At 46.2% G+C, this 25,528-nt stretch overlaps 1 protein-coding gene across 5 annotated transcripts in view; it reads left to right on the forward strand.

The window, feature by feature from the left end:
- Window positions 1-25,528, forward strand: part of LOC135559543 (furin-like) — a 118,797-nt gene that overhangs the window by 68,056 nt on the left and 25,213 nt on the right. For all 5 annotated transcript variants that reach the window (XM_065013116.1, XM_065013118.1, XM_065013114.1 and 2 more), the window contains 10 exons: window positions 2,798-2,893; window positions 5,665-5,793; window positions 5,992-6,068; window positions 15,064-15,152; window positions 19,063-19,235; window positions 20,929-21,141; window positions 22,474-22,574; window positions 23,402-23,505; window positions 23,810-23,927; window positions 25,325-25,504. In XM_065013116.1, coding sequence (XP_064869188.1) covers window positions 2,798-2,893; window positions 5,665-5,793; window positions 5,992-6,068; window positions 15,064-15,152; window positions 19,063-19,235; window positions 20,929-21,141; window positions 22,474-22,574; window positions 23,402-23,505; window positions 23,810-23,927; window positions 25,325-25,504 — 1,280 coding nt within the window. The remainder of the gene's footprint in view (window positions 1-2,797; window positions 2,894-5,664; window positions 5,794-5,991; window positions 6,069-15,063; window positions 15,153-19,062; window positions 19,236-20,928; window positions 21,142-22,473; window positions 22,575-23,401; window positions 23,506-23,809; window positions 23,928-25,324; window positions 25,505-25,528) is intronic.

A 25,528-nucleotide genomic window follows, 5' to 3' on the forward strand; every position in this document is an offset into this window, starting at 1 on the left:
AGCTAATCTGCATGCTTGACTGAGTGTGCTTGAGCTGTGATTAAGGGGTCTTGTAGCAGGCCTTGTTAATGCCTTGTTTGCAGGAGGACGAGCCCAGACTGTGGCATGGCACAATTACAGGGGTCCTCTCCCTCCCTCTTTTGGCCCTCTCACTCTCCGCATGGCTGACCTAGCCTCATTCTGTGGCCGCCAGTAAATCGCAGAGTAAGAGACTTAACAGTCAGGGAAAAACCATGTTGCTTCTGGCCATGCAATATCACTGTTTCCTTTTTTAAACTTTGTTTTTGATGTCCCCTGTCGCCTCAGTCGTCATTATTCTGTGTGGAGCTGGTGAGTGTAAAGCTGATGACTGGTCTGTGGGGAGCTGGTGACTGGTCTGTGGGGAGTTGGTGAGTGTAAAGCTGATGACTGGTCTGTGGGGAGCTGGTGAGTGTAAAGCTGATGACTGGTCTGTGGGGAGCTGGTGAGTGTAAAGCTGATGACTGGTCTGTGGGGAGCTGGTGAGTGTAAAGCTGATGACTGGTTTGTGGGGAGCTGGTGAGTGTAAAGCTGATGACTGGTCAGTGGGGAGCTGGTGAGTGTAAAGCTGATGACTGGTCTGTGGGGAGCTGGTGAGTGTAAAGCTGATGACTGGTCTGTGGGGAGCTGGTGAGTGTAAAGCTGATGACTGGTCTGTGGGGAGCTGGTGAGTGTAAAGCTGATGACTGGTCTGTGGGGAGCTGGTGAGTGTAAAGCTGATGACTGGTCTGTGGGGAGCTGGTGAGTGGGGAGCTGGTGAGTGTAAAGCTGATGACTGGTCTGTGGGGAGCTGGTGAGTGTAAAGCTGATGACTGGTCTGTGGGGAGCTGGTGAGTGTAAAGCTGATGACTGGTCTGTGGGGAGCTGGTGAGTGTAAAGCTGATGACTGGTCTGTGGGGAGCTGGTGAGTGTAAAGCTGATGACTGGTCTGTGGGGAGCTGGTGAGTGTAAAGCTGATGACTGGTCTGTGGGGAGCTGGTGAGTGTAAAGCTGATGACTGGTCTGTGGGGAGCTGGTGAGTGTGAAGCTGATGACTGGGTAAAGAGAGGAAAGCAACACTATCTACTCTGTTCCATGACTGCAGCCTGGATTAGAGATCAATGGAAACTGTTGCTTCCTGACAGGAAGTCACGTGGACTCATGGGTAATGGAGTGAAGTCGGATGGTACATCCCAATAGTCTAACGTAGCCATGCCCCACTATTTCATCTGATATCCCCTGCTGTAGGACACAGACGAATCCCCCATGTTGTCTCTGTTTTCATATTGCTGCTGTCAGTACAGTAGCGCCCCACCCCCAGTCTCCCATTCTTCTTAATGTGTTGACCTTGTGAAGGGGCCACCCACTGTGGAAGCATCTGCTCCAGTGTGATTCTGTACAACTGCCAACCAGCAAGGGCCTTTCAACACTGATTAATGTAAACACGTCCGTTTAAAAAAAAAAAAAAACTTCTGTACACCAATTATTGGTTGGAGGGCAGCGCATAAAGGTGTGTGTTGTGTCGGTAGTAACCTTGGTGTTATTGACGCTCTTGTGGTTTGAGCTGTTAGCAGAGAGGGGGCTGCTGTGGTTCCTGGTTGTCCTTCATGCCTGCCTCTCTGTCCTTGCAGCAGTCTCTTGCCTCCCTGCTGCAGCTTCTCGTCCACACCCTCTCTCCACTTCCCCCTCTGCCTGCGTCCCTTTCAGCCACTCCACTGTACGGAGAGACAGCAGCCCGTAGAGGGGGTGTGACGCAGGGTTGTCGTTGTGTGCAATCTGCCTCTGTCCACACTTTCTGCCGCACGCCGGCTGGAACTCCCAGAGAAGAATATATCAAATCACATTTTATTGGTCGCTTACACAGTTTCTAGCTCCAACAGCGCAGTAATACCTGGCAAAAATAATAAATAAAACACAATGCACACATAATCCAGAAAAATCCCTCCCTGCTTACTGTTATTACCAGGGCTTTGTGTGGGGAGGCAGAGCACAGCGAGGAGGGAGACTGAGGATAAAGACTGGGTGTGTGTATATATCCTCCTTTCTATGTTGTTTTTGTTTGTGTGTCTGTCTCGGTCTGCGTTAATGTGATTTTGTGTGTGTGTGTGTCTGTGTGGCCCCCTATCTGACCTCCTCTAGCAGTTGTAATTAGTCTCAGCGCAGGCCGTCGTTAGGCTCGGTCTCTAATGAGGAGCTCCTGAAACGTATGTTAGAACTGCTGTTCCCTTTATCTCTCTCTGCTGTCATCCCGCTCTGCTTGCTGAAACTAGATTTCTCTTTCATTCGGGGGAAACGATGACCCTCATGTTCCCTCCTGCTCACCGTTATTCCTTATACCCTGTACTAATGGTCTTCCTCTGGTATATTGAGTGCCACATTAGCACGGCGACTTCAGTAATGGCCCTCCTCTGGTTGAAATCCCTGTTACTAGAGGAGTAGTGGCGTTCCCATCAGGATATTAAGATGGTGAACGCGTCTACTTGAAGATGGAATCCGCAGCAGGGGAAACGGCGCCACTGTTTGCCCCACGGCTTTTGTTTATTGTTTTTGTTTTGTTGACGAAGTGGATGTGAGGAGTGTCGCCCAATGTGGTCAAAAATTGCAGTACATATTGCTGCTTCTCACTAGTACAATGTCTAATGAAGAAGAACAAATAGCAGTTTGCAGTAACTTGTTTGTTGTAGTTTCGGGAAAGGATGTGGTAGTTTCAGCTTTAATGTGGAGTGCCCAAGCTGAGTGTAATCACGTCTCTCTGTTTAATGCCATGACTGATGCCTCTGTCTGTGTGTGTGTTCCTCAGGTGACGTGGGCAGAACAGCAGGTGGTGAAGAGTAGGAAGAAGAGGGACATCTACACGGAGCCCTCAGACCCCAAGTTTACCCAGCAGTGGTACCTGGTGAGTAGACCAAGTCTGGCTGACGTTTAACAATCTTTATCACTTTATTATCTCTCAATAGGAAAAATATGAGGAAGAATGTGTCTCATGCGAGGGAGAGAAATCAATACCCACTCTCAGCGCTTCATTGCTGTCATAAATAAGCCACAATGGCTTCCTCAGTGTATGGACTGAAATTTCAGAAACAACCTCTCAGACAACTTCAGACTACTGCCCATCACTGAAGCCACTGTGTTGTCAGGCGACAGACAGTTCAAACATCTTCTCAGTTGATCAGTAATTCCTCCCTGTCCTCGGCTGTGTGCAATGTTATGTCTGGATGCACAGGGCTCTATAGAGCCTGTATCTTTATTAAAAGGGAAATGACATAATAGCCCATACAGTGGCACAGCAGAGCCCAGCGCTCTGTTTGATCTGCCCGTTCTCAATAACTCAGTGGATATTTCCCTGTTGGCTGAGTAAAAAAATCTACTTTACTCTATTCAATATACTGTATTAATACATGGCGGCCCTTTGTCTGAAGGAGTGGGTGTGATTTAAGCGTCTTGGTCGATGCAGAATGGACTGCTTAATGACCATGGTCTTTTAGGAGTCCATTATCAGAACGGCATATACATTTGGGTTTCCAGTCTTAAATTGAATTCATCTATTTATTCTATTCCCCAGACAATGGCACAGTCCCCGAACGAGGCTGTGAATACAAATAAAGGACTGAAATTAAACCAGTCTCAGTTATTGACTGTATGTATCATCTTAAATGCAAAGTGAAGCACTTTGACAAGGTTACACAGTCTGATCCAGTGGTCCATGAAAGAAACGGTGAGATAAACAAGTTGTGATTTCTCTTCACTTTGCTCCACCTTTAATTAGTCTCAAAGAAGGTTCAAGGCAATATAAAAGAGTTGATTGTAATTCTCAACAAACAAACATTCCTCGCTTATTCTCCAACATGCTCATGCTGGAGCTGAAGCAAATCCAATTTCGCCCCATGTCCCCGAGCTGTTGTTGGGGGGCGGGGCTGCTGACTTCACCAGTGTGACTAGCTACATTTAATTCCCCTCCGGAGTCCACAGCTCTGTCCACACCACACAGCTCTGTCCACACCACACAGCTCTGTCCACACCACACAGCTCCACACCACACAGCTCCACACCACACAGCTCGCTAGCTAACTCTCCAGGCACACTGATTTGACTTAAGCAGTTTACTATCATGCCACAGAGGGAGGCAGGGAACCTGGGGCCCTGCGATGGAGAAGTATGGAGAGGTACAGCTGGTGCTGCTTGCGGTTAGTGGGTTCAGTAAGGCTACTGTGCAGTGAGGTACGAGGAGTAGAGAGTATGCAATGAGATGGTTATGAGGGTGTAAGGAGTGTAAAAAGGGTATTTAGTTTTAGTGGGAGCATGTAGCTGTAGCAAAGGTATAATGTTGTAGTGTGGTGTGTATAAGGGTGTAGGTGTAGTGTGCATGTAACAAGGGTGCACTCAGGCTAAGCAGTGTTCTAGATGGGGTGCTGCTGTATGAGCATCTGAGAGCCTGAGCCCAGGTGATTCTTGGTGGCAGAAAGTATCTGTTGTCAGTTTACACTGTGTCTCTATGATAAGGACATGGATAGACTCTGCTGCTACTTCCTCTGCTTATTCTTATGTATGACCGCAGCTCATATCACTGGTCTGTCCCTCATGGATAAAATTTTTTAAAAAATTAAAAAGCTCAAGGCACAATGTGAGATTTCGAAGGCAGGACAGTTTGTTCATGTGCCAATATTTAATGCAGTAAGTGGTCAATTTAGGTATAGGAGAAATACCAATGTCCAAGACCATTACAAGAGCCTGGAGAATTTTCAGGGTAATTTCCAGATTTAATCAGGATTGAGATGGATCCACACAACCATGGCCAAAGCTTTGATCTATCTGACACCGAAGGGGTGTGGTATCTGACACCGAAGGGGTGTGGTATCTGACACCGAAGGGGTGTGGTATCTGACACCGAAGGGGTGTGGTATCTGACACTGAAGGCCTTGGATGAGAGGAAAATAGTAGGACGCTTTTCAGACAAATTACAGCAGCAGCATTTTAAATTGCAGCAGCATTTTAGAGAAATGGCTGTGAACTGCAAGGCCTCAGTCATGGTATTTGACCAATGGTCAAGTGTGATGTGGAGAGAATACCAAAAGGCCTGTGTAGAAGTCTCTGTACCATTACCCTGGTGGCTGGTTGCCCACTAACAGAGACCCTCTGGGTGGCTCTGATGAGAGATGTATGCTGGTTCTGGTCTGGGACTGATGCTACATGCTGAGTGACGAGCCTGTCTGTCTTTGTCTGCCTAGCACCACAGGATGTTGTAAAGCCTGTCTGGTGCCACAGGATGCCATCTGCCACCCGTGGGGATTTAGTCATTTTCTGTTATGATTGATGTCTAATGAAGTCTGACACACCACCCAAACACTCATCTATATATTTCTGGTTGGAGACGATCGCGTTATATTTTTTTCATTTCATAAAAACAATTATAAACTGGGTGGTTCGAGCCCTGAATGCTGATTGGCTAACAGCTGTGATATATCAGACCGTGTATCAAAACATGTATTTTTACTGCTCTAATTACGTTGGTAATAAGTTTATAATAGCAATAAGGTACCTCAGGGGTTTGTGGTATATTGCTTAATTTGATGATGCAAAGATATGTTTGATAATTTTCGTCATTTAACGTGTGTCTTGTAATGGATCTTTAGACTCCATTGACTGTTCTTGGTGTTTTCTCCTCCACAGTACAATGCTAATCATCGTGACCTGAATGCTAAAGGTGCATGGGAGCTGGGCTACACTGGGAAGGGAGTGGTGGTGTCCATCCTGGACGATGGTATAGAGAAGAACCACCCAGACCTTATATCAAACTATGTGAGTATCACCGTCATCTTACCCCTTGCTTCAAGGCTGGGGCTGCTGCATCTCAATAGTTTAAGGTGGCTTCCTTTCCATGATCCATGTTGATGAGGAGAGGAGGCCATTTTGGACTATTGGTATTCACCCCTAGACTTTTACTCTTACTCCTCTTATCATAGATGAGTGATTCTGATTGTCTCTGTCTGCCTGTAGGACCCAGACGCCAGCTATGATGTGAACGACGGAGATCCAGACCCTCAGCCACGATACACACAACTCAACGATAACCGGTAAGACCCTGATTTTAAAAAAGACACTGTTTCAGTGACAGCAGAATTTGTTCTCCCCGTGCCTAACTTGATTCTTTATACAAATCTACCATTGACGTCAATGCATGATTAACATGGAAATACGAGTCACGTCGTGTGCCCATGCCACATTATGATTCAGTTCTGAGAGAAGAGACGTGTAGGATGGTTCTTATATTAGGCAATACTTAACGCATACCACGGGAATCGTCACGCCTCTACATGAATAGGCTGTTTCATTGTGATGTCCTCGTAAAAAAATACTGTAATTTCTCATGCAGTCAGCTGGGTGTGTGGTTCTATTGAAGAGAGACAGAGGAAGGGATCTGGAATAGCTGGGGGGGGTAATGGAGTGAGTTATGGGCACCGTCACTCTGGCTTGGTTCCAGGTCTGTCAGCTGTTAGAGCAGAGCTTCTCTGAGTGAAAAGAGAAAGGGACATGCACTCAATGAATGTGACAGTTGAGTTATTTTAATAAGCCGGGAGACAGATTGAAGTAGTAGACTCTTAGAGGGTTGGAGAACATGTCAATGGGTTTTGGGTCTCCCCCCCCCAATCGAGAGCAAAAACATGTGCTTTAGAGTCTTAAATCACCCAGCTGCTAACAGGGCATTTCTGTGGCCTAGTTAAATGGAGTAAATCTCCTGGGATGAAGTGAATTTGTGAAGAAAGCAGCTTTACTGCAGTGGCCTGAGCAGATGGCATTAAGACTTGTTTACTACTGCCCCGATGTCTTCTCTGCTGCCCTGAATTGATCGAATTAATTTCATCAGCGTTAACGAATACAACAAATCTCCTGGCTCTGGAAAGGCCTGCTCCTCTCGCTCCCCTGCATGCTTCCCCTTTCTGACTTAAATGTGTGATTTTCCGTAATCTGCTGTTTTCGGGCTGCTAGCCAAATACCCTTTTTTTAATCTTGAGGCTGACCATGCTTGGTGATGACAGGCAAAGAGGGTTATAGTTAGACGCTGGTGGAAATCAAAGGTCTCCAACTGAGACTGCATGGGTCTGGAGCAGGCACTGTCCACATGGAGGTCAGACTGGTGTAAGGAGAGATGGAGATGGCCTCAAGTAAAACGACAGTGCATACATTACTTCCTACGCTAGTGTGTATAGCCATAGGTCTTGAGCCTCCTGCGGTCAAGGCGAGAAAGTGAAACGGCGGAGTAAGAGCCAACGCCAATGGAGCTCTGCCACTTACTACACACACGCATACACACACAGAGCCATCCATTATGATTCCCCCAGCATACACACAGAGCCATCCATTATTATTCCCCCAGCATACACACAGAGCCATACATTATGATTCCCCCAGCATACACACAGAGCCATACATTATTATTCCCCCAGCATACACACAGAGCCATACATTATTATTCCCCCAGCATATACACAGAGCCATACATTATGATTCCCCCAGCATACACACAGAGCCATCCATTATGATTCCCCCAGCATACACACAGAGCCATACATTATGATTCCCCCAGCATATACACAGAGCCATACATTATTATTCCCCCAGCATACACACAGAGCCATACATTATGATTCCCCCAGCATACACACAGAGCCATACATTATGATTCCCCCAGCATACACACAGAGCCATACATTATGATTCCCCCAGCATACACACAGAGCCATACATTATTATTCCCCCAGCATACACACAGCCAACAGACAGTTGATTCCCCTATCCCCCACACACAGTGCAGTAAATGCCTTTGGACTGAGAATCCTCCTGGCTTGTCCTCTCCTCCCTGCCTAGCTCACCCCAGCCCTTATCTCCGGCCGCCCAGCTCTGCCTCGCTTCCCCGTGGCAGGACTGAGGTGTGTGTAACTGCGTGGGGTTGGTGTAGGTGTGTGTGTAAACACCCTGTGGGCAGGCTGGAGCTCTGTAAGGCTGTGTAAGGGTCTGTTCCCTGCAGAAAGCCCAGCTCTGTTCACCTCCATAAAGCTCCCTTTCTTCCACTGTGTGAGGAACGCTCCTCTGCAGTAATGTGGCCATTCAGCCCTGTGATTCTCAAGTCAACATGTGATCTGGCCCTGCGGCTCTGCAGCCATACTGTCTTAGAACAGGAGGATCAGTCTCTCTAGGGGCCTCTGCTGTGAGCTAAAATTGGAATTGGGGGGAGGGGGTTCTTTTTATGCATCAAATGTTTCCCAAATAGCCCGTCCTCAGCTGGGAGTGGCGGGCTTTACAGCTAGGTCTAGTGCAGGATAATCTCCATAAGATTTGAACTGAGGTTCTCTTGTAATTGATTTAGCCAACGGAGGCTTTTCTGTTATTTGAGGTATTTTGGTAAAGCAGACTTGAGATGTATTTTTTTTATGTCCTGGAGGAAGTTGATTTTATCACACGTTGCTGTAACTGCTGTACTATGGCTGATATCATGTTATTCATATTTTAATTAAAAAGAGCCAGGGAGTTTGAATCGTGCTTTACATTAAGTTGGCTTGCTGCAAGATACCATCAAGGACAAGAAACTTAGATTAACTGTACTGTAGTTGTACACACACACACAGCAATGTAGCTGTATATTGGGTGAACATTGGGGATATTGCTGGTAGCAGTAAGTGTTGGTGATCATCTGACCACCTTTTCTCAGGCCTCCAGGGTGCCAGCGCTCTGTGTCTGTTAGTGCAAGACAGAAAGAGCTCTTGCTTTGTAACAGGAGGCATGTGTGTTTGTGTGTAGTATTTGCTTTCAGTTTCCGCTGTATCACTGTCACATGTCAGGTTGTGTAGACACAGCATGAAATGTCTAGTACACACACGTTTGTGTCTGTAACAAGGCTGCAGGGGCCAAGGAAAATAGTTCAATTGATGGTATAAGTTTGCATTCTGACTTATGAAATATTGCTATCAGTTAGAGGAGGAGAACGCTTGTTCTTCATTACAGCCCATCATTTCTTTGGAACATTAAATCCCTCTTCCTAATGTTCCTGGTCGTCAGTGTTGGGAGGAAGGCTCTTTATCAGGAGCACTCCACAGAACAACGCAGGTTGATTCATTTTACAGCGTCTCAGATTAGTTACACAAGATGTTTGCTTTGTATTCCCCCTCTGCCTCTGTTCCATAAACACTGAGAGACCTTTTGTCCTGTAGGTCAACTCATTAGTCAGCTGATTAAGTAGGAGCGGGGCCAGAGCAGTTGTCCAGATTTACCTCTGGACGGGCAGGCTAATGATCAGCTGGGGCCACTGGCCCAGCCTCAGAGCACAAATGATTTTCTTCTCAGTAATTAATTCAGGTTAGGGAAAAACAGCGAGTGGAAGGAGCGCCCTGTCAAGCTATCAATAGCCCAATATGGCATCTGAGCGAGAAGAGCTCTCACACAGACAGGTTACTCAAATGGAACCCTATTCCCTATGTAAGTGCACTGCTTTTTGGCATCATTTAAAAAGTAGTGCGCTATGGGTAGTAGGGTGTCATTTTGGATTTTGAAGCAGGACTTCAGTGGACTGGACGGTAATTTTACAGCTTGGACCTGCCGTAGGAAGTCATCACGTTACGCAACGATAATAGGTGTAACTTTATGTAATGGCTGTTAGCACTGTGTTTCTGCTCTGTAGGAAACCTCTCTAAAGTTCCACCTGTAGTTTTTCCCACATAAAAATATTTGTCTTGTTAATCTCTGTTCTTTTAACAGTTGGCTCCTTTTGAAATATTGTGTCTTTATGGAAGTTCCACCTGTGGTTTCCCCTTGTGTTAACATTTATTATGCTAATGTTAAGACATTTAAGGAGGCAGCTGGTTGCCATGGGGATGTGAGCACCAAATTGGCTGCATTATCCCGAAAGTTCATCAAACTGTAGCCTTATGGTTTCAGCACTCCAGTTCCACACCAGTATGGGAGCCATGTTCTATCGAAACTGATAACTATGAAATATGAGTTCCAGCTAAGGAGAAAGCCAAATCAGCATTTTCACAGCACAATGATAATGTTGTTTTAGCTTACCATGGAAATCAGCTTTCTTGTTTTATTTTAATATGCCCTTCGGTTAAGTTAGTCCAAACTTCTGGGAGGTTTGTCTCGTTCCTCTCATAGTTTATCATTCCAACACCGTCTACAGTATCCTGTCCTCAGTTTACCTTTATGTATTACTTTCTGGCCAGCTCAGTTGAAAACTGGCTTTGTCAGTGGTGTTAAGACTGGAGATGGCCTAGTCTCTGCTCCAGTAGTTCTGGTCAGGCTGACTTGCAGCTCCTCGGGGACCAGCCTCATTTCCTGCTCAACTGCAGCCCAGATGAAGGAAGGAAGGAAGGAAGGAAGGAAGGAAGGAAGGAAGGAAGGAAGGAAGGAAGGAAGGAAGGAGTTGCCCCTTCACACTGAGCTTAAGTTTTTTTTTCTGTTTTTTTTCTTTTTCCCTCTGCGGGTGATGTTTTGGGCACGGTAAGCTCATCCTAGATCCATACCTAATGGTAAATTCTGCCAGGAGGAACGGCCAGCTAGCGGTCTGATGGAAATGGATTGTTTGACCTACTGCAGTTGTCAATTAAAGCAAGGACGAAGACAACTGACCCAACGTCATTACATAAAAGTAAAATTAGCACTTGGTCTAATTCAATGTCAGTTTTGAGTTCTAGCCTAGGATTGGGGGAGCTGATCCAAGATTTGTGCCCATCTTCCAGATGTCAACGTGACTTTGGTGAGGTATTACCCTATGGGTGTATCGGAGTGCCTGGACACTGCCTGTCTGCTTTTAGTTGAGTCATTGTTTAAGAATCTTTGAGTAGAAGGCGTTTCCTCCACACAGTGATGTGATGCAAGTAGGGCTGTCTGTTCTTTTGAATGAATGCTAATCTAATGGTTAGCTTTGGGCTGGCAGCCAGCTGTAGCTGTGTGTAAGTCTCAGTCTTCTCTCCAGACATGTGTGTCTGTAATCAGATAATGCCTGTTGTGTTCAACTCATTGACATGGCTTTTTGTTGCTCTTATCCCTCTAGATAAATATCACTGTTGTGTGGAGACTACAGAGGATTGTTACACAATTAGGGCAGCAGCTACGAAGGCAGCAGAGTGGGCAGTGGCTACCTTATAAAAAAAATCCAGCACATAAGCATAGATCTTTAGCCACAGAAAATCTGGAACCGTAGCCACTATTTTTAACCTCAAATATGAGACCATCGTGTGTGTGTGTGTGTGTGTGTGACAGACAGACAGACAATAAAAATGGTTATTCAACCTGCCTGTAACAGATGGTCCAGGGATTGGATCAGAGTGGATCTCATTACAAACAGTAAGCGTTGAATAAAACTGAAGGGATAACTATAATCTGTTACTGATGATGCACCTCCTCTCTACATACTGTAGTGTATCATACCAGCACGGTGCGATTCAGAGTCTGTGTCTTTGTATTCTTTCATGAAATATAAGATGGAGGCCGACCCACTCGCATGAGTCATTGTCTGATCCCAGGCAAGTACATTTAGTTCATCTATATTATATAGCATTGATGGTTGTTTTATGGAAGGCTTTTTAACTGCACACTTTACAGCTGTAATATAAAGTAGAGTTTCTGTCCTCTGGTCTGTGACTGATGGTAAGTGAGGCTGCCAGTGTGTCAGATCAGTCCAGACTGTGTGTCAGGGGGATATTAAGGCTCTGTGATGTTAATTTATTTCACTGTGACTTGATGAAAGATGCCCTCCTCCTCCCCTGTGAGAGTGAGAGACGTCACTTTGTTCTGCCAGAGTGGAGCAAAGTGTGTTTTGATTGGCCAATTCATCTGAGCCCCCTCGTATAGCCTACACCAGAGCTCTGCTCAGTTACAACCTCTGTATCCACACCACAAGGTTGGGTTCAATCCCATGTCAATGCCAGGCTGAGGCAATGCAGGAAATCGAATCAATTGAAATTCAATTTGGTGGCAGGTAGCCTAGTGGTTATGAGCATTGGCCTAGTAACCAAAAGGTCACTGGTTTGAATCCCGAGCTGGCTAGGTGAAACATCTGTCAATGTGTCCTTGAGCAAGGCCCTTAACCCTACTTGCTCCTGTAAATCGCTCTGAATAAGAGCATCTGCTAAATGACTGTAAACCAATCATTATCATAGAAAATCTTGGGAATGTTCTTTTTGTTTGTGTGCTTCCATTGCATCAGGAAATTAGTTGGAAGTGACCGTGACTCTGGCCAGCTGGTTGAACCCCCAGTGGTTATTTGGCTGGAAGCCTGGAACATAATATTAACCCAAGACAATCATCCAAAACACACAATCAAATTTGAAGTTTTGTATTGGCCTAGTCAAAGTGCAGATCTAATCCCAATATGACAGAACTTGAAACAAGCAGGTCATGCTTGAAAACCCATAGATGTCGCTGAGTTAAAGTAGTTCTGCATGCAAGAGTGTGCCTAAATTTCTCTATATGAGAGACTGATCAACAACTACAGGAAGCATTTGCGTTCAGTGGTGGCACAACCAGTTAGAGTGTAAGGGGGCAATTACATCGAAAGCTTTCCACAGCAATGCTGGCCCATGCTGTCACTGCTTCCCACAATTGTGTTAAGTTGGCTGGATGTCCTTTGGGTGGTGGACCATTCTTGAAACACACAGGAAACTGTTTGGTTTTTATTTGTATTCTCTCCTACCATATCTATTGTGTTAGTCTCCTACATTATTTTAACATTTCTACAAACTTCAGTTTTCTTTCACATGGTACCAATTATATGCAAATCCTGGCTTCAGGGCCTGAGTAACAGGCAGTTTACTTTGGGCACATCAGTCAGGCGGAAATGGAGAAAAATAGACCTTAGCCTGAATGAACCTGTCTCCACTTCATCTACACTGGTTGAAGTGGATTTAACACATTTCATTAATAAAGCATCATAGCTTTCAGCTGAATTCACCTGGCCAGTCTGTCAGTGTACATTCCTCATTAAAGAAGACTTCACAAACTATTTCTTCAGCAGTTCCAGCACCTCCAAAAGCCCACTTTCACCCTAGACCAAACTGGATGACCGTGGCATGTTTGCTTTTCCCCTCTTCATTGGAGCAGCAACCCACAGTCTGTAAAGGCCCACTCACTCGGAGGATGTGATTGACTGGGCTGCTGACCCAACCAGTTATGTCCTCCACATTCTCTGAATGAGGAGGTCAGATAAGCACATTGTGTGGCTCTGAGATGGACTGCTGCTGTGCTGCGTTACTGGCCAGTCGACTTCCCACCATTGTGGGATTCCTGACCCTGGGATGTCTTGCACCACGAGAGACACCAAATGGTCTCTCCTGGATCATTTTCAACCTTTTTAGATATGTTCAAATGCCTTTAGTGGTGCAAATGGATCAAAATGCCCTTGTCTCGTGGAAAGAACATTTTGCATCAAAAGGATCGCACGTCTTGGATTCTGGAAGATGTTCAGATTGGGATATTTTCTGCATCCTTTGATTTTCCCTAGCAACATCACATGCCAGAAGAACGTGTCAGATCTACGTGGATATGTATTTTTCAGAGGCAGATATGACTCTGACAAATGTGTCATTCTTCAGATGTGTTCTTTGAATTTTCTGTGAATTACTTCTACACCTTCTACCCTTCACCATTCAAGCATGTCGTTAAAAGGCCCTCTGGTCCTGCAGTTAATCCAGGTTCCATGACACTTGTTAGTGGGACATTGAGCACTCAGGTAACTCTGACATTAATCTTTGACTCACAGCTCATGCCTCATGCCTAACGCATCTAAAGAGATCTCAGATGGATTGGTTGATCCACAGTGCAGCGCTCTCTGGTCCTCTTGTTTAACGGGTCCTGGTCTCCGTCCTGTGGGTTTAATGGAGTACATTAGCCTAGCCTAACGCCCATCAGTCAGGCCTGGATAAGTGAGGTTAAAGTGTTGCAGAGGTTGTTTGAGTACAGCTGACCCCCCAGAATTAAGTGGCAGTTAGATGTCCCACTATAAGAGAGGTACTGGAGGCATTAAGTCCCTTTCATATTCTTTAATTGCTCATCGAGGACCATGGCTAACAGTTTGCATATGCTGCTGCTTTCATAGAGCTCTGGTGGCTCAGTCACAGTGCTCCATAGAGCCACATGCTAAGACCACATGCAAGTTATCAATGGAGGGTGTCAGTCTCTCTCAGCCCACTGGGGTATTTCCTGTGGGCTATGATAGAACACCATAGTACTGGTTTATTTACTCACCCTGAATGGGAGCCTGCTGGCTGGGCTGCTTTCCTTGGCAGTGGAGCTGCTCTCTGCTGATCTGGTGTATCCTACCCCTGGCATTATCCGCTCCCACTGATTGTCCTGGGGAGCTGGTGGTTTGGAGGACGTTTAGTGTCCGTGTCCATCCGGTGGTGCAAAGCGAGCGGAGGAATGAACCTGACTGGAATGTGGTGGTCCACATTCTCCCACCGATCCCCTACAGCGCTGAGAGGGAGAGATCAAACCGGAGCGGCACAGACTCTATGAAAAGCCCTTTTGTGGAAATGGCTAATCTAATTTGTTTCCCCCACCGTAAGATGGTAGCATGTCAGCTCATTTTGCCTTTCCTTGCTGCCGGCAGGCCCCGCGGCCCCAGACTCATGGTCAGGCCTGCTGGAAGGGAACAGTCTAGTGTTTCATGACCCTCGCTCACTGACTGACTGTTTTTCTCTGGGCTACAGCTGAGTCGGAACAGCTGAGAGGCAGCCAGAACCAAGGACTTGTCTACATGAGTTTTTTGTCGATGGCCACAGTATCGCAGGGAATGCATTCCTACACAACCTCCTGTATCTGTTAATTTACTCTCTCCAAGAGCTCCATTCATAGATAATGCACACTGCCTGGAGACAATTATGTAGTTTGTAGCTAATGTAAACTGTGTTTATATGGGTAAATCACATCAAGATGAGGACATATATTCTCTCCCCCCCCCCCCCCCCGTTCTCTCTCTCGTTCATTTGCTCACTCTTGCTCGTTTTCTCTCTCTCTCTCGTTCTGTCTTTCTCTCTCTTTCCCTCCCTCCCTCTCTCCACCTCTTTCTCCCTCCAGGCATGGGACTCGTTGTGCAGGCGAGGTGGCAGCAATGGCCAACAATGGGATCTGTGGAGTCGGAGTGGCTTACAATGCCAAGATTGGAGGTACAGTACCGTAGAACAGAGGGCGATTCATGTCCATCTCTTTCTGTTATCTCCATTTTATCTTTCAATTCTTCACGTTTTCTGACTGCTAAGACGTGTGCTGCATCTGTACTATTCTGAGCTCAGTTTGAGCAGGAGTTGCTCAAGGGTAACTCTTCCTCCTCCACTTCTCGCCCGAGATGACAGTGAGGCTCTATGAACATTAGGTGTGTGTGATAATCTGCGTGCAGCGTGGCTCCTCTGAGCCCATGCCTCAGTGTAAGCGTGTGTAATCCCTTTAATTAGTGTCATCTCTTTTATCCAGTCAGTTCGTGCTCTCATCTCATTACCCCTCTGCATGTTTTATCTCTCCATGCCGCTGCATGTTTCCAGCTGTCACAGCCCGGCTAAATCCAACGCATAGTTTTAGTCCTTATTGGTCACATCCAATAGCTGCCTGCCGCCACTTCTCTACTGTCTGGAGTAGTACTGTCTCGTTTAAACGATGAACATACAAGTCTTATTCAGTTAGTCGAAAAATAAATTCTGTAGAAGTTTCACATTGTATGCCTCCTGCATTCAGCCTCTTCAGCACGACTACTTCCTTTATAAAGGTAGACTCCACACTGGGCAGTGATTAAACAGTCTGCCTTGGAACCTGCGTGTTAATGAGATGGTTAATGAGCAGCAGCTTCTGCTCACCTTCCCCACTCAGAGGACAGAAACTTTCTGACCAACCACAGTCCTTCCAAGACTGCAGCAAGGGTGCCCTGTCAGGCGTAAAGGAGAGTGAGGCAGAGGAACAGCAGTTGTGTGTGTGTGTGTGTGACCTACCCGCAGGCTTGGCCCAGTCCGGCAGCTGCCTGTTAATAAGTGAGTAGAAATACCCACTTCTAGAAATAAATATTTTTTATTTCACCAGGTAGGCTAGTTGAGAACAAGTTCTCATTTACAACTGCGACCTGGCCAAGATAAAGCAAAGCAGTGCAACACAAACAACAACAGAGTTACACATGGAATAAACAAACATATAGTACAGTAGAGAAAGTCTATATACAGTGTGTGCAAATGAGGTAGGATAACGGAGGTAAGGCAATAAATAGGCCTTAGTGGTGAAATAATTACAATATAGCAATTAAACACTGGAGTGATAGATGTGCACAAGATGAGTGTACAAGTAGAGATACTGGGGTGCAAAGGAGCATAAAAATAAATAATATGGGGTGAGGTAGTTAGGCTATGTACAGGTGCAGTGATCTGTGAGCTGCTCTGAATGCTGGTGCTTAAAGCTAGTGAGTGATTTTTTTGCAGTTCGTTCCAGTCATTGGCAGCAGAGAACTGGAAGGAAAGGCGGCTGAAGGAGGAATTGGCTTTGGGGGTGATCAATGAAATATACTTGCTGGTGCTGCTATGGTGACCAGTGAGCTGAGATAAGGCGGGGCTTTACCTAGCAAAGACATATAGATGACCTGGAGCCAGTGGGTTTGGCGACGAATATGAAGCGAGGGCCAGCCAATGAGAGCATACACGTCGCAGTGGTGGGTAGTATATGGGGCTTTGGTGACAAAACGGATGGCACTGTGATAGACTGCATCCAATTTGCTGAGTAGAGAGTTGGAGGCTATTTTGTAAATGACATCACCGAAGTCAAGGATCAATAGGATAGTCAGTTTTACGAGGGTATGTTGGGCAGCATGAGTGAAGGATGCTTTGTTGCGAAATAGGACGCTGATTCTAGATTTAATTTTAGATTGGAGATGATTAATGTGAGTCTGGAAGTAGAGTTTACAGTATAGCCAGACACCTAGGTATTTGTAGTTGTCCACATATTCTAAGTCAGAACCGTCCAGAGTAGTGATGCTGGCCTTGCGGGCAGATGTGGGCAGCGATTGGTTGAAGAGCATGCATTTAGTTTTACTTGCATTTAAGAGCAGTTGGGGGCCACTGAAGGGGAGTTGTATGGCATTGAAGCTCGTCTGGAGATGAGTTAATACAGTATTCAAAGAAGGGCCAGAAGTATACAGAATGGTGTCGTCTGCGTAGAGGTGGATCAGAGAATCACCAGCAGCAAGAGCGACATCATTGATGTATACCGAGAAAACAGTCGGCGTGAGGATTGAACCCTGTGGCACCCTCATAGAGACTGGCAGAGGTCCGGACAATAGGCCCTCCGTTTTGACACACTGAACTCTGTTTGTTGGAGAAGTAGTTGGTGAACCAGGCGAGGCAGTAATTTGAGAAACCAAGGCTGTTGAGTCTGCCGATAAGAATGTGGTGATTGACCGAGTCGAAAGCCTTGGCCAGGTCGATGAATACGGCTGCACAGGATTGTCTCTTATTGATGGCGGTTATGATATCATTTAGGACCTTGAGCGTGACTAAGGTGCACCCATGCCCAGCCCGGAAACCAGATTGCATAGCGGAGAAGGTACGGTGGGATTTGAAATGGTCGGTAATCTATTTGTTAACTTGGCTTTCGAAGACCTTGGAAAGGCAGGGTAGGATAGATATAGGTCTGTAGCAGTTTGGGTCTAGAGTGTCTCCCCCTTTGAAGAGGGGGATGACCGTGGCAGCTTTCCAATCTTTGGGGATCTCAGACGATATGAAAGAGGTTGAAAAGGCTAGTGATAGGGGTTTCAAAAATTTTGGCGGATAATTTTAGAAAGAGAGGGTCCAGATTGTCTAGCCCGGCTGATTTGTTGGGGTCCAGATTTTGCAGCTCTTTCAGAATATCAGCTATCTGGATTTGGGTGAAGGAGATTTCTAGAAAGACCATACTGTGGAGGGCCTATTGCACTGCCCCTCCACCAGCTCTCATACCATACACACCTAAACAAACACAACAATGTCTTACTATACATGTGAGGACTTTTTGCGGACCAACAATTGATTCCCATTCAAAATCCTATTTTACACCTTACCCTAACCCTAATTCTAAACCTAATTTCCTCACTTCTCTGAATTGTATTGGTTTATTATTCTTGTGTGTCATTCTGGTACTCACAAGTATTGTAAAACGTACACACACACACAGAGAGAGAGATCAATCTAATATCCTATCACTCTATGGCAGTGACTACCAATGAAAGGCAGGTCTTTGTCATCCCACCAGAAATCCTACCACTATTCCAGAGCACAAACTGTAAGCTCAAGCTTTGACCTTAAGATTTAGAAAGCTGTATTGGCTTCAACCCACCTACAGAAGAATCCCTGTGTGTTGGTGGAGGTAAGGGGTAGCAGAGATGGGCGCAGCGCTCCCCAGATAATGGGCTATCTCCTCCTATAAAACGATTTGCTCGTTTCGTTCTGAGCTCTACGGGGACCCTGAGTCAGTGCCCTCGCCGCTGGATGCCTTTGGAGAATTTCAAAGGGCTGAACTTTATTTGTTTACTTTAACCGGTATGAGGGCAGTATGGATAGCTTGACCCTCCGTGCATCAAAGCAGCCAACGCGTTTGTTTTGAAGATGTCTGCCTTCGATTTCTCAGCTTCCTATCTGCTGGGCTGGGATGGGGGTGCGGAGAAAAAGAGGACGAGGAGGCTCCGAAAACTGCCCTAGAGGCTGGCGCTAGAAAACGTTCTAAATTCAATTCAGAATCGATGGCTTTAATATACAAAAAGCCCTGGCATATCCCAATTCAAGTGTCCCTCTTCTGCAGAGGGGATTTGTGCAAAGCAAAGTCCACCCGGATTCAAACTTTTCATCTGTTTTCTTTGGAGGGAAACAATGTTCTCATTTATGACCTGTAAACGAACCTTCAGTATCAGCGCTTCTTCAGATCTAAGACTTATTTATCACCAACTCTGCTGCTGACTGTTTGTTTTTCTGTGGAACACTTCCTACCAGTGGCTTTGGTATTTGAGTTTAACCTTGCCTGCATTTCTCTTCAAAGAAAAGGAATAGATGGTTATTAGATTGTGTGTGTGTGTAGGAGTGCGTATGCTGGACGGCGAGGTGACCGACGTGGTGGAGGCCCAGTCTCTCAGTCTGAACCCACAGCACATCCACATCTACAGTGCCAGCTGGGGCCCCGAGGATGATGGGAAGACGGTGGATGGGCCCGCCAAGCTCGCCAAGGAGGCCTTCCTGCGTGGAGTGACCGAGGTGTGTGTGTAAATATCTGTGTGTTCTGGGCCTCAGTTGTGTGCCGCGTTCCCAATGCCTGCCTCACCATCAATAGTTTGTATGACTTCCTCTACACACAGCCAGTAATTATGTAGTAAACTATTCAACCATTTTGAAGGACAAAGGCAGCTTGAACAACGCAAGCGCACTTCATGACCCAGACGATTATGAATGGGGAAATTTGATTTGGTCACAGTGGAAGTACCAGGCTTTCTAAACTCCACTAAGGATAAAATAATAAATGGCCTGAACAAATACTGTAGGAAAAAGAATCCTCAATACAAAGCACTGAAAATATTGTACATTCATAACCACCTGAAGTGCACTTTACACAATCAACTCTCTTCACATCACTACCGTACCACAATTGTAGAAGTGATTTCAGAATCTGAGTGGGAGGATATTTGTGTTATGAGATTATCTCAATAAAACGCCATTGAGCTCAGGTCACGTGCACATTTTATTTTGCATGTGAAATGCTAACAGATGTAAATAGTTCATGGGGCTTTAACGTTAGTGTGGCAGGATTCAGAGACCGAAGTCTTTAGCTTCAGCTCCTCCGTCTCACATGGGCATCCGGGCAGAGCATTGGCATACTGCCAACCCTGAGACGTTATCTGTGTGTGTGTGTGAGAGAGAGACTATTGCTTTTAGGCATTTTGATAACTACTTAAAGAGCAGGATGGTTACTGGTCCTGGTCTTTAGTGTCAATAGGAAACAGTAGCTGGTTTGCTGAAGGCTCTGTGTCTTTAATGGGCTTCTTACTGTATACAGCCTCCACCAAAAGAAATGTGATTACAAACGCTTATACTATAGTTAAGCAATAAGGCACAAGGGGGTGTGTTTAGTCTTTGGATGTGTGAGCGGAGGGAACAGTAAGCATCCCGACTGCAGACGTATAACTGCAGACGTATAGGGGCCATATGCCAGGCTCTCTTTAGTGTACGCATGGGAGCCTGCATCCATCTGATCCCAGTTCTAAGTGTAAGAGGGTGTGAGAGAGCCAGTCATAAAGCATAGAGCCGAGCCAGGGCCAACGGGCCATTCAGACAAAGAACCATCAGACCTTATGGGGCAAACCCCATCTGAGGGCCATTACTGGTGCCCTGTCGGCCTCCATTTATTACAGGCCTGTCAAATAAAAAGCATATGGCATGTAAACACACTATTCTATAGGGAGCCATGGCATCATCAGTAGCTCCAGTCTGTTGTTTACATTGTTCATGATTGTTGCGTGTGATGGTCAATGTGTGGAGGCTGCACCACCCAGCACAATGGAGCATTCTGTGGGACTTTGATATGTATTCACTGTGAATGCTGAATAGCACAGATGATTTATTGCTCAGGGTTTGTTGACAGACGGTCCGGTCCCTGTTGTCGTGTATTGCGGCCGTGGTACATTAAAGCTCTTTGGATTCAAAGCGTCTGAGTGATCACACGGTCCTGTGATGTATGGATGAGCTGTGGCAGGCCTTTCAGAGATGGACCCTGGAAATAGTTGTGCTGTAGTATCAATGGGAATCTAATTTAGATTGAATGACACTGTGTTCCCCTCTTTCATTAGCTGCGCCACACCAAGATACACATGCATGTGGTCATGTACGTCAGAAAGGCCTGTCTAGTGGTTGTCTAGGTTTGTTATTGACTCTGTTCTGTCTCTCCCTCCTCTAGGGTCGTGGGGGCCTGGGCTCCATCTTTGTGTGGGCATCAGGAAACGGCGGGCGTGAGAAGGACAGCTGTAACTGTGACGGCTACACCAACAGCATCTACACCCTGTCCATCAGCAGCTCCACCCAGAACGGCAACGTGCCCTGGTACAGCGAGGCCTGCTCCTCCACCCTTGCCACAACCTACAGCTCTGGCAACCTCAACGAGAAACAGATAGTGAGTTCAGTAGACGCGTGTTCACGCACACACATAAACACACATACACACGCACACACATAAACACACATACACACGCACACATATACACTTCCAGTGGCAAATGGAGCTGGTTTGGATGAATTAACATTCATTAACAACACACACTCTCATTCACTCCCAGTGTGAGCGTCATGAGGAGTGCGGGAAACATTTGTCTGTACAGTCTGAAAATGGGCATGTCAGAAAACATTCAACTGAGTGGTGGTGTGTGTGCAGGGTGGAGGAGTGTGTGAGTCGGGGCTCCTGTCCTGTGAGAGTCTTGTGCTCTGTGGTTCCAGGGCCTCAGTGGTATGGTATGTTATGTTGCTAACTGCAATGGGAGGTCACACAGCTTCCCCTGAGCTTTGAAGAGGAGGAAGTCTATTTTACAGCATATTAGTCAGGGGAATGATGTGTATGTTTGTGCTTCAGTGAGATGTAAGAATGGATGGAAACTTTTGATGTATAGCCAGGGTGTTGATGTATAGAACCAGGTTGACTTGGCTCCTGGGATCCTTAGAGTATCTCAGATGGTTGAATCCGGAGCCAAAGCACTAGTACTCTCTAGCTGTACTCTAGAGGTTTGAACGTTTCTGGATGTCCTAGTTATCCTGTCTCACTACTTTCTTATTTTTGTTGCACTTCTTCGTCGGTGTTCCTATTGGTTTTAGTGCTCCTGCTTCCAGTCAGATAGAATCTAAGCCAAATGCTTATTGGACTGTTTGGTTCTTCAAGGCAGGTTGTGTGTGTGTGTGTGTGTTCAGTCTGGAGGAATGACTGAGTCAGTTCTCACTGGCCTGCCTCAGACAGCCATGGCCTACAGTGACACTCTCTTTCCCGCTCTTTTCCTTTTCTCTCTCTTCATAAACTCTTGCTCTTTGCACTCTTTCCCACCCGCCCTCTGAGGCCCATTTGAATGAAGAACTGTAAAACGTTAAAATCCCATCTCCATGTCTCACACACACACACACACGACGTGGAGGATGGAGAGCCTCTCACTAGGAGAGATTACAGTACAATACTGTATAATGGATGTTCATCCCAACCTCTTGCCATGAGGCATGCTGTACACACATGATTAATGAATTGGTGTGTTTCCACATTCATGATTAATCATGTTAACCATGTGTTGATACATAAACGTTTATCAAAGTAGATGGGGCTGAGTAGAATATGATTTTTATAGTGTATAACTTACACTCCTACTGATTGTTTCAATAGAAAGTTCTTTATTTGCCCATATATTAGGTGTTAACATTTCGGCCCTGTATGTGCAGCACCATATCTAACTACAAACTCTCTTCCTGTCAGGTGACAACGGACCTCAGACAGAAGTGTACTGACACCCACACGGGCACCTCCGCCTCGGCTCCTCTGGCTGCTGGGATCATCGCCCTTGCACTGGAAGCCAAGTGAGCGACTCTTATCACCTGTCTGTCTCTCGATCTGTGTCTCTGACTGTTTGTCTCAATGTCCCCTTGCTTGTTCCTATTTTCCTCTCTCTGTCTGCTTCTCTCCCTCCTTTGTGTTTTTTATTGTCTGTTCACAAATATTTGCCGTCTGAGCGCGCACACACACACACACACACACACACACAGATGTCTCAGAAGTACGACAAACTCTTGGGGGAAGACAACTGTCTTGTAATAATGTATTGTGGATCAGAATAGATGAGTCAGTCATCTCCTATCATTCTGCTATGAACGTGTCATCAGCTCAGTACTGTAGTCTGGTTGGGGAACGGGGCACGTGTGACCAGTAAAAACCTCCTGTAGGTCCCTGTCCATTAAAAGTGTCCGACTGTACTGCAGGGCTTTGCCTTTCCCTTCAGTCAAAGCTGACCTTTCAGTAAAAGAGAACTGATGAGGTTTAAACTCAATGTTTCGCTGGGGTACTATACACTATTTGACTCTGTTTTACTGTAGGCTTTTACTGTTGCTCTGCTGGGTGGAACTGCAGTAAGACAGGGTTTTATACGGAGAACAGAGGAGAGTGTGGGAGAGCAGAGATGTGACTAACAGAGGGATCTCTGGTCTCTATCTTTTCAATGCAGTAACAAAGCCTGATGTTCAACTCTTCTAGTGCACTTGGGCACCTAATGCCATTTCCTTTGCAATTTGTTGCTATGCATTGTGGTAGGATATGTTGTTGCATGTTTTACTGTCTTCATAATCATGTGAAGTGTATTTCAGATCTGGAGTCTATATTGATGAAAGGTATGGTTGTTGTGTGTGTGCAGTAAAAACCTGACATGGCGGGACATGCAGCACTTGGTCGTGAGGACCTCTCATCCCGCCCACCTCCTCACCAACGACTGGAATACCAATGGGGTCGGCCGAAAAGGTACAGCGAGTTCCATTAGCTGAGCTCGGTTGACCATCACTCCCGTGCCCTGCCAGTTACACAATGGAGACTGATCTATATTGTATTTACATCAATTGATTTTAAAGTTGCCTACATTAAGAAATTACAGAAGGCCATGGCTCAAGTTCAGGGAGAGGTTTTACTGGGCACACAGCAGGGTACATGCAATAATCTAATAGTGAAGAGGCCCTTATTGAGTTGGAACTGGAATCGTGATGAAGTAGCCTTTCAGCAGTCTATCGATCTCTCTTTTTCCTTCTCTCTCTCTGTCGATCTCTCTCAGTGAGCCATTCATATGGGTATGGTCTGCTTGATGCCAGTGCGATCGTGGCTCTGGCTGAGAACTGGACCAACGCTGGGCCCCAGAAAAAATGTGTGCTATCCATGGTGGCAGAGCCCAGGTGAGCTACACACACACACACACACACACAGCTCTACCAACTCGACCTGTAATACCACTGTTTGGCTGGCAGGAGCATCAGTACTAGCTTCTCACGGGATTACATTGGTTTTGGGTATAGTACAGTTAACCTACCAGGTGATTAACATATAATAAACCTATGTGATCCTTATTAGAATAGGATGCTTCAGATTGTGTGTGTGAGAGTGTCTCACATCTTGGGGTGGGTCGGCTGTGGAGGTGATGAGCGCTGCTGTGTGTGGGCTGGTTTGTGATGGCCCGTAGGTGTGAGAGGTGCACATGTGGGACCAAACTATCATACCTCAGTGTGACTGCACGTCATGTTTAGATTCTGAGCATGGCACCGGGAGCCCATTGATAGGCTCTGCTGGGTTCTTGTATGTGTGCTAGGGTGATGATATTTTGAACCTGGGGGAGCATGTTTAATCAAATAAATAATCACTTACAGATGAGTGTCTCTCTCTGCTTCCATGTTCTCCACGCTGTCCTGGCTGTCTCTCTAACCTCGATATTTGACTCTTTCACTCTTTCACTCTCTCACTCCTTTGCTCTTGCTCTCTGTTCCTCTCTCATTCTCTTTCCCTCTGTCTTGTGCTCCTTCTATCTCTTCCTCTCTCTCTCTCTTTCTCTCTCCCACTTTAACCCTGCCTCTGCTACATACTGTAGCTGACAGGTTCCCAGCCCTGTTGTATTGTCTCTGTACTGGTCCCCAGATCACAGCCTACCACTGGAGCCTGTTAAAGGTGTTAGTGGCATGGTGTTTGTGCATTGTACAGTGCAAGAGGTGTTGCTTCTCCTTCACTCTCTCTGACTGCTGCGGATTAGATCCTAACATTTTAAGGGATTTAATTAGGAGGAAGCGGTGTGTTTTTACACTCCGTTCACCGATTACGGCCCGTATTTTCTATTAGCTGGACGCCACGGCTTTTGTAAAGCCTCATGCCCTCCTCTCTCTCCTCCTCTGGGTTCAGTTGTAGTGGATGTGTGTAAGCTGCTAAGCGGATTGGGGGGAGTCGGGGGAGCCTGGTACTTTTCTCCTGTAGAGGACAGGGCTGCTGCAGGACCTGAGCTGCTAATCCTGTTTCAAGGCCGCAAACCCTGTGCCCTCAGCAGGCTCTCACTCACACACATACTTCTCTCACACACTAGTCCAGAGCGACAGTCACACACTCATGCAGCATCACTCACACACTCAGAGAACAATTATAGTCACGCACACAGATGCTGTCACATGCTTATTCCCAGCTGTGACATCTTCCTCACAGACACCAAAAGCCAGCAACATGAGAACACAAGCCTCTTCAATCACTATGCTATCTTTGTGTAAATGTATGTATTTGGTCATATATGCTGATGTGCTGTTTATCTGTGTGTCAGGAACATTGGGAGCCACCTGCTGATCACCAAGACAGTGGACGGCTGTGTTGGGACAGCCAACCACGTGAGCTCCCTAGAACATGCCCAGGCCCAGCTCACACTCTCCTACAACCGCAGGGGCAACCTGGGCATCTACCTGACCAGCCCACAGGGCACCCGCTCCACACTGCTCGCTCCCAGGTACACACACACACACACACACAC

This window comes from Oncorhynchus nerka, linkage group LG28 (assembly GCF_034236695.1).
Source record: "Oncorhynchus nerka isolate Pitt River linkage group LG28, Oner_Uvic_2.0, whole genome shotgun sequence".
NCBI lineage: Eukaryota > Metazoa > Chordata > Actinopteri > Salmoniformes > Salmonidae > Oncorhynchus > Oncorhynchus nerka.